Genomic DNA, 10,000 nt, shown 5'->3' with positions numbered 1-10,000 from the left:
GTGTGTGTGTGTGTGTGTGTGTGTGTGTGTGTGTGAGAGAGAGAGAGAGGTAACGTTTATCACAGCTGCTCACAGTTCACCATTTAATAGATGCATAAATAACAATTTCATTAAAACGAATAAATAAATGAAAAGGTTTAAAAAAAAATAAACAAATTATAGCATATGTGCAAATTGCAATTTGTCATCAGAACAAGAACAGAGTGCACTTTCATAACACCAAATTTTCTTAACAGTCACTAGTTTTTTAATTTTCTTATAAAAGATAGGGGGGCACGGTGGCTTAGTGGTTAGCACGTTCGCCTCACACCTCCAGGGTTGGGGGTTCGATTCCCACCTCCTCCTTGTGTGTGTGGAGTTTGCATGTTCTCCTCGTGCCTCGGGGGTTTCCTCCGGGTACTCCGGTTTCCTCCCCGGTCCAAAGACATGCATGGTAGGTTGATTGGCATCTCTGGAAAATGTCCGTAGTGTGTGATTGCGTGAGTGAATGAGAGTGTGTGTGTGCCCTGCGATGGATTGGCACTCCTTCCAGGGTGTATCCTGCCATGATGCCCGATGACGCCTGAGATAGGCACAGGCTCCCCGTGACCCGAGGTAGTTCGGATAAGCGGTAGAAAATGAGTGAATGAATGAATATAAAAGAGAAAATTGACCAAAATCCTGGACTTTGCAGTGCTGTGGTTACCATTACAACATTGTGGTTCCCTTTTGTTTAGCCTTCTTTTTCCTGCTGATGTATATGCCCAATTTTGCTTGGCCTAGGACAAAGATTAAAAGCTACCATTTTTATGTATATTTTACACCAAAGAGAAAAGTTTGCAGTGAAATAAATGATTAAAAAACCATCTAAAACATCTAGTCTGGAACATTGCATAAAAGTGTGGAAGAGAGTTTCTCTCTCAAGGCAAAAAGGACACTCATGACTGGTCTTTGGACACAAAATCGAGACATAGGCATTGACAGTGATAATTCCATGTAAGCTTCGACTTTACCAATGAGCAGTTTCTTATTAAAAACCTTCACACAAGCCTTGTACAAAGTCTTACAAGGAACAACATAAAAGTTCATGTTTAAAGGGTTTCTAACATGTAAAATGTGACAGGAGTTCAGGAAAGGATCCTCATTGTTACCATTGAGGATGGTTCTTCTGTTCTTCTGTGATACTCGACCAGCATATCCTTCTCCTCATGTGAGAGTTCCACTTTTACAGGAGTTGTGCCACCACTGGAACAGATCTCAGTTCCAGCCAAGCACTTACTCCTTCAGAGTCATGTAGATGAGGTCCGGCGATGTCCACTAGATGTCCCAGCTTAATGAGACCAGACTTATCAAGTCTCAGGTCCTCGAAAGTTCTCAAAATTGCACTGGTCACGGGTTTCCAACTAAAAGACTTCAAGCTAGTTAAAAACTTTTGTAGGAATTGCAAACGAAAGGCAGCAGTTCTGCTCTGTAAATGTACAAGGCCTGGAGTCATTGGTGGGTCTATGCACACTGTTTTGAGCCAAAGGGAGGATGCTGCCAGATTGTTATTTATAAGTGTGCACCCTCTATAGGACATTTTGGGTGACAGCCACTTCTACTTATCTAGGCGACCTTTCATTTTTTCAACTGTTCGTTCCCAGTTTTTTTGTATAAAATAGTCATCTCTTACTTTAAGTACTTAAATCCTCCTCTTGTCCAAAATAGTTCTCCTGGGGGTTTGGGCACATCACTTAACCACCGACCAACTAAAATAATGGTGGGATGTGGTAGGATGTGGTAGCTCAGTGTTTAAAGTGTTGGGCTACTGATCGGAAGGTCATGGGTTTGAACCCCAGGTCCACAAAGGCTGGCACTGCTGGGCCCCTGAGCAAGGCCCTTAACCCTCAGTTGCTCAGTTGTAAGTCTCTCTGGATAAGGGTGTCTGCTAAATGCCGTAAATGTAAATGACCTCGCTTTTGTTTTAGCTGAAGAAATTGTTCCAAAGTTTATAGATACACTTTTTAATGTGTTTACGTCTCTCTGCTCATTAACCATTATTACAATATCATCAGCATAAGCCGACAGACAAAACTGGTTTTGACAGCAAGGGACTGAGATACCTTTTAGCTTAGCTCTCCTGTTTAAAAGAGGTTCTATAGCTAACGTATAAAGCATCCTAGACAGAGAGCAGCCCTGCTTTACCCTCCTACACACTTCAGCACACTGTCAATATCACAGTATAAAACTCTTATTTTGGCAATGAAATCAGAGCTAAAAACCAAAGGCGCCGAGTGTTCTACTCGATCAAATGCTTTCTCTTGATCTACTGTATGGATATAAACCCCATTTTCAGCCCAAAAATACTTGAGACCTCAAAGAAGTCTCAAGCTAAGGAGATGTTATCAAATATGGACCTCCCAGGTATACAGTATGTCTTGTCTGTGTGGATAACCTCTTCCAGAACACTTCCCAGGCTTGTAGTTAAAACTTCAGAGAGCATTTTGTAATCGGTACATAATGATACCGGTCTCCAGTTTGTTATGCCTGTAAAAGCACCTTTTTTTGGCAGTAGTGTGAGGACTGCACTTCTACACCTCGTCTGGCTAAGCTGCTATTCAGGACCTAGAGTACATCTTTCCCTATGACATTCCAGAAGGACTTATAAAATTCTGCTGGAAGCCCATTTATACCTGGTGCCTTGCCACACTCCATACTCTGTAATGCTTTCTGCAGCTCTTCTGATGGTACAACGCTGTAGTCTTGAGTCTTGTGACACCCTGGACGGAGTGTCAACCCATCGCAGGGCACACACACACACTCTCATTCACTCACGCAATCACACACTACGGACAATTTTCCAGAGATGCCAATCAACCTACCATGCATGTCTTTGGACCGGGGGAGGAAACCGGAGTACCCGGAGGAAACCCCCGAGGCACGGGGAGAACATGCAAACTCCACACACACAAGGTGGAGGCGGGAATCGAACCCCCAACCCTGGAGGTGTGAGGCGAACGTGCTAACCACTAAGCCACCGTGCCCCCCTTCTCTATATTCACATTGATAATTTTTTTTGTTTTTATAAAAACTGATCCTCCTTTCCGTATATTGGCTGGCTCAGATAAAATGTGTCCAGATTCAGAGCGCAGGTTATAAATAAAAATTTCAGCTCGTTCTTTTTTCAAAACTGAAAAAGACGTCATCCATCTGGTCCATGTTCTGGAAGCGACATCTTACTTAGAGCACCTTGTGTCTTAACAGCTTCTTACCGTGAGGGTCTGTATACGATTCTGTTCATTTGTTGATGACTGAAGTTTTGTGATTTAATTCTCTAACACTTTATAGATTTATATTGCACTTTATAGATCGAGCCAATGCTCTTGTGACATTGACATTGCACTTTTGACACAATTGCTTTATTTGTGTCTTACCAAAGTCCCATCATTGTTGTAGGGACATGAAACCACTTTACCACTTATTTTCTTTTCTAAGGGGCTTTTTACACCTGGTCACTTCATGTGTTTTCTGTGATCAGATAGCTATCCGATGGTAAAAAGACCAGGTCTAAATGCCCTCCGAAACGTTTTCGAGACGGATATAAATCCGATGGTTCAAACCACTTCAGGAGGTGGTCTGGGACGCATTTCAGATGAAGGTGGACAGGTGTAAATGAATGTGGTTGTTCAAGCCACATACGTCAGCGCTGTACTCCTCCCAAACGGAAGTACGTCACTCGCAGGTGATCTTTCACCCAGGCGTCTCGTTGGGGCTTAAAATGCGCTGCTGCTGCCAGTGAAAATGCAGCAAACAGTAAATGCTGTTTTTTTGTAGCAACCGCGTACAACAAAGCGTGTTCCGTTTCAATTGCCCCGGAAATGAGGTCAAATATATTAGCATTTTTGGGCGGGAGTAGAAAGATCGGATCGATATCCGATTCGCCGAGACGCATTTATGTGGTCTAAAGTAAATGGAACAGTTTTAACAAATCAGATAGCTATTCGGATCAGAGAAAACACATGAAGTGACCAGGTGTAAAAAAGGCCCTAAAATTGTTCCAGAAAAAAGTACAAGTGTCCCTAAAATGCAGATCATTCAGTAAAACTGTATAAAAATGCCAGTATTCACTCTTAGGTTTAACAGAGCTTAAGAATATTAAACATTTAGTCTGAGAACCCCACAGGATTAATAGAACAGCTGTTTATAATGTTTATGTGATGCATAAAAACATAAAGTCTGTCCAGCCTTGCTTATGAAATAGAATTGTCATACTGTATACATGAGCCCATGTATACTGCTTTTGAGATTAATGAAGAGATCTCCAAACATCACTTAATTCATGTCTTTCACCTATCTGTGGAGCCGTTCGCGAGAAAGCATGTGGGACTCTACATGGTTGCGATCAATGCTCCCTAATGTGCAATTAAAATCTCCACCAACAAATAAAACCTCTTCATTATCACAGGTTTATTGAGTGTTGCATAGTTTATCTAGAAAGACCCATCTTCATTCATTCATCTTCTACTGCTTATCCGAACTACCTCGGGTCACGGGGTCATCTCAAGCGTCATTGGGCATCAAGGCAGGATACACCCTGGACGGAGTGCCAGTGCCAACCCATCACAGGGCACACACACACACTCTCATTCACTCACACAATCACACACTACGGACAATTTTCCAGAGATGCCAATCAACCTACCATGCATGTCTTTGGACCGGGGGAGGAAACCGTAGTACCCGGAGGAAACCCCCGAGGCACGGGGAGAACATGCAAACTCCACACACACAAGGTGGAGGCGGGAATCAAACCCCGACCCTGGAGGTGTGAGGCGAACGTGCTAACCACTAAGCCACCGTGACCCCCAAGACCCATCTTTCCATCGGGGAAGTTACACAGATAAAAACAATGACATGTTTTTCAAACTGAGCTCTGACTTTTATCAGCAACAATATCTTCTATGCTGTAGGAGATTCCTTGGAAGTAAAAGAACAATTCTCCCACTAGTAGAGGTGCTGTGGCTTAAAAGAGAAAGTCCAGTCAACAACATTTTTGTCATCGCTGTGGCTCTCATGTGCAACCAATACATCTATACCCTTCTGCCTCATCAATTCAAATAATTCTGCTCTCTTCTTGCTGTTTCTTGCCCCATTGACATTAAAAGATGCAATATGAATGTTCTCCATGATAGCGTTGAAGAGAGTAAGCAGTAAAAACAAAACACACAGCCAGTAAAAAGATGGAGTTTCTGGGACATTTTGCCATTGCAATTATTTAACATATCGTCGCTGTCGGGCGGAAACCTTGTATGTCCAAATCTTGTCAATTTCATATTTTTTCACATATCGATGCTATTGGTCAGTCCCCACGTGGGTCTGTTATTTTTACAAGTTATTAACCAATCTAAAGTCTTGAAAATAGCTTGAGCGCAAATCTCATAACTCCATTGGACACTTCAACTGTCCACCTCTTCCTCACTCCGCGGGAGAGCTTCACGGCATATTTCTCCTCAAGAAGAGTCGCAACGAATCAACACGTCTTCTGAGGTAAATGTCTTCAAAACACTGGGCTCAAAGAAAAAATAATCTTGACCCCCGCTAGTTCTGGTGCTCGTCTGAGGACAGGAATTTAGCGCAAGACAATCCACTGCAATGCGGACTAAACCCTGTGCACTGCAGATAAGGTACGCCGTCTTTTTTAATTTCCTGAAAAGTAACGGTTTTGGAGATACGAGGATTCCGTCTGACAGCGACGATATTCTTGAGCTTGTACAATTTTATTCAAGTGACACACTTCTTTATCTTCAAAACAACCTTCATTTATTACTGTAGACGCTAAGTTTCAACTAAAAGTCTTTTCAGGTCCGGAAATTAGTTACTAATTTTCACCATTTAACCTTTATATGCTTGATGCCAAATGCTTGATGTCATTCCCATCATACTCTTTCCCAACCCAGCTACCTACAGTACAGTAGTTACACACACTAGGGTCAGGGAGAACATCATCGATTTATATCACACACACTTTCCGAATGCTCTTTTTCCGCCTTTCACCCATTTTTCCCTTAACAGATGTTTTGACAGCGACTATATTCTCTTCTAGGCTAGAAACCATATCATCAGTAATGCTGTCCTGTGTGTTCATCGACTGTACGTCGGCAGTTTCTTGTGCTCTCAAGTGAAATCGGTTCATCCTGCATAGTGATTTCGGTATCAGCAGTTTTACTCACCCTCACACTGGGTACTGGATCGGTTTTGTTTGGTGTTTTAGGAGGACTAAATTCCTGCGCCACAGTATTTGTTGTTGCAGCATTCACAGAAACCGCTTTAGACTTTACTCCTGCCTCCGAGGTTGATGGGTCCCCCTTCGATCACGCCATCTACCTGAACGCTTTGTTCCAGCCCGCAGCTGCCCCGAGCCGAAGCACTGCTCTTGATCTGTGCTATTTTCATCGCTTAAGCTCTGGGGACAGTTGCACACGAGATGCCCTGCCGTTCCACAGCCAAACATCCCATCGATTCGGTGAAAACATAGATGACGTAATCAAAATCATCGATATTAAAAGTTAAAGTACGCTCCAGCTTGCCGTTGTTATTGTTTAGGATCATGTACGTGAATCTCCTGAAAGACACTACATGTTTAACTAAGTCTGAGTTACTCCTGATGGTGATTTTTTTATTGGCAAAACAAGTTTGCCAAACCGGAAAGTTTCATCCTTTATAAACAGTGGCACGTTTGACAGCGTAACTTTCTTTGAGAGTGTTGAGAGGTGACGCACACTGACGAGTGATCCCCTAATTACAATGCCCTTCTTATTCAGCTCAATCTCCCTTTTCACGGTGTTCAGGAACAATCCTACAGCACTGTTCATCCTGGACGCTGCCATAACCTTACCATGCCCGACTAACCCCGAAACACCGTGCTACCTTGTGTCACCATGCTTCCCAGCGATATGCTGGTGCTGACGCCCAGAAAAAAGCTTCTGTATTTAGAGTCTGTACTGTATGTGTTTGTGAAGCAAGATGTTAAACGCTCACATAAAGAAAAAAGCAAAGCAAGCAATATATATATATATATATATATATACAGTATATATATTGCTTGCTTTGTACGCTTTAAACGCTCACTTAAAGAAGAATATATATATATATATATATATATAAATCTATAAAAATAGATAGAAACGTTTAGGTGAGAAAAAGTGAGAGACAGTGCAGCTTCATTTCTTGTTTTGTTTTGTTTTTTTGTTTGTTTGTTTGTATTTTTGACATTTCTATCTGTTTTGTTTCTGGAGTGATGAGTTATATAATGTTTTATTCACACTTCAGTATCTGCCTGTTATTTTTCTTTTCAGTGTCAGACTATATTCATCTCTCTCTCTCTCTCTCTCTCTCTCTCTCTCTCTCTCTCTCGCTCTCTCGCTCTCTCTTACACACTCTTTGTCTTTTTTCTCTGTTTTTCCGTCAGTGTGTTTTGCATTCCTAAAGTTTATATGCAGTGCAATATCAAAGACTTTAAACCTGGATGTATAAATTTTACATTTTTCATCTCTCTCTCTCTCTCTCTCTCTCTCTCTCTCTCTCTCTCTCTCTCTCTCTCTCTCTCTCCCTCTCTCTCAGTGTGCTGTGTGGCTGTGAGGAGTTGTTTAGAGTGCAGACAGCGTCACAGTTACAGGGGAATGAAGTCCTGTATGTCCAGCGTGAAATCTCAGGAGAGCATGCAGAGTTCCAACAAGGTGTTTGCTCCTCTCTCTCTCTCTCTCTCTCTCTCTCTCTCTCTCTCTCTCTCTCTCTCTCTCTCTCTCTCTCTCTCTCCCTCTCTCTCTCTCCCTCTCTCTCTCTCTCTCTCTCCCTATCCCTGTCTGTCCCTCTTTTTTACTATTTTTCCTCTCTGTCTGTCTCTCTATTCCCTCTCACCCACTCTGTCTCTCTCTCACTCTCTATCTGTCTGTCTTCTCTGTCTCTCCCTTCCTTTCTGTCTCTCACCCACTCTGTCTCTCTCCCTGTCTCTCCCAATTTGTTGCTCTCTCTCCCGCTCTATCTGTTGCTCTCCTTCTCTGTCTATTTCTCTACCACTCTGTCTGTTTCTCTCCCTCTCTCTCCCACTCTCCCTCTCTCTCCCTCTCTGTCTCTCTCCCAATCTCTCCATCCTTGTCTGCCTCTGTCCTTTTCTGTCTGTCTCTCCGCCCTCCTGGCCTCTCTCTCTCTCTCTCTCTCTCTCTCTTTCTCTCTCTCTCTCTCTCTCTCTCTCTCTCTCTCTCTCTCTCTCTCTCTCTCTCTCTCTCTCTCTCTCTCTCTCTCTCTCTCTCTCTCTCTCCGTCTGCTGTCGTACACACTTTTATTCTTTCAGTTTATTCCCTCAGTGTGAATGTGTTTATAAAAGTTCACTGTATTAAGATGACGAGATGAAGTGTGTTGTCTCACGTACAGTTTTATTCTTCTGCTCCAGACCTCCATAGAAAATTTCCCCAGCAACATTTCTCCCATTAAGGACCCAGATCGTCTCCTGCAGGACGTGGACATCAACCGTCTGCGTGCCGTCGTCTTCCGAGACGTCGTACGTGATCACCGAGCAGGAATAAATATGACACTCACTTTATTTTACTTTCTCTTAGAAAGCGTGTGTTCGGATTAAACCGCGAACATCAACTGAAAACTTTACTCTAAATACTAACCTTAAACCACCAATGTACTTAGATTCGTATTAGATTCGTGTACGTTTGACTTGTGCAAAAGTTTGCACCCCCTGTGATTTGTGAGTTAAAAATAAAATCTGTCCGCATGCTTCAACATAACAACAATCCAGAACACAATACAAATCAATAAGAAGAGCAAATCCTTTTTTTTTTTTCCATGACTGTCTCAGTCTCCAGACCTGATCTGAAGGCATCTGTCAGAGTTATAACAAAGATGTCAGAAAAAAAAAACTGGAGAATTTTAAGAGATATTTCATGGGGGGAAAAAATATACATCAACAACTGAGCGATAAATAATAAAAACTGTATATACAAAATATATCTATAGAAGTTGGAGGACGTAAACATACACATTAAAATAGAATTTTGGAGAGTTTCTATTTATTTCTACAATAATCCTTTAACCCATTTTACCAGCTTTACACTCCACTTATGAGACATTTTCAACCAGTATAAAGAAACGAACAATGTTCTGTCTGTGAGTCTGAGCTGTAATGAGTCACGACTCTGTAGGCTTTCAGTGTGAGACGTGTGTTTTTCCCTCTGTTGATAATCTTACACAGAATTTTAGTGGTTGACGATAAACACCTTCATATTTGAGCTGCTTATGAACAAACGCTTGGGGCGTCTCAGAGAGCAGAAATGTGTTTGATATCAGTGTTTACTGTGAAGTTACGAACGTCTGTCGGGAGAAAAAAAGAACTTTTCTATGAATGTATTGCACCATGTAAGAGAGGTAGAAACAGAAATATTTATGAAACACAACAAATTCTTAAAGCTCTAAGTGTCTACTTTAATATGAGCTTCATATTAACCACCAACATGAAGTGAGACAGGGGGGCACGGTGGCTTAGTGGTTAGCATGTTCGCCTCACACCTCCAGGGTCGGGGTTCGATTCCCGCCTCCACCTTGTGTGTGTGGAGTTTGCATGTTCTCCCCGTGCCTAGGGGTTTCCTCCGGGTACTCCGGTTTCCTCCCCGGTTGATTGGCATCTCTGGAAAATTGTCCATAGTGTGTGATTGTGTGAGTGAATGAGAGTGTGTGTGTGTGTGTGTGTGCCCTGTGATGGGTTGGCACTCCGTCCAGGGTGTATCCTGCCTTGATGCCCTATGACACCTGAGATCCGCGTGACCCGAGGTAGTTCGGATAAGCGGTAGAAGATGAATGAATGGTTGAATGAAGTGAGACACGACAAAGACGTTCGATACTGAACACGGACACGATAAACATAGGAGGAAACTCGTTTTTTTAGGCCAAAAAGAGATCTTTGAGCTTGTATTCTGTTATTGAGCTTAAAGGACTAGTAACTGTACAATTCACTGTCACTGCCACCTTACTTAGAAAT

At 42.5% G+C, this 10,000-nt stretch overlaps 1 protein-coding gene across 1 annotated transcript in view; it reads left to right on the top strand.

Annotated features, from left to right (window-relative positions):
- nbeab (neurobeachin b) overlaps positions 1 to 10,000 on the top strand; it is a 408,640-nt gene that overhangs the window by 184,989 nt on the left and 213,651 nt on the right. Inside the window, exons 26-27 of the mRNA XM_060888097.1 lie at positions 7,579 to 7,694; positions 8,408 to 8,515. Of these exons, the coding sequence (XP_060744080.1) occupies positions 7,579 to 7,694; positions 8,408 to 8,515 (224 nt within the window). The remainder of the gene's footprint in view (positions 1 to 7,578; positions 7,695 to 8,407; positions 8,516 to 10,000) is intronic.

This window comes from Tachysurus vachellii, chromosome 15 (genome assembly GCF_030014155.1).
Source record: "Tachysurus vachellii isolate PV-2020 chromosome 15, HZAU_Pvac_v1, whole genome shotgun sequence".
NCBI lineage: Eukaryota > Metazoa > Chordata > Actinopteri > Siluriformes > Bagridae > Tachysurus > Tachysurus vachellii.
This window is presented reverse-complemented; position numbering and strand designations above follow the sequence as displayed.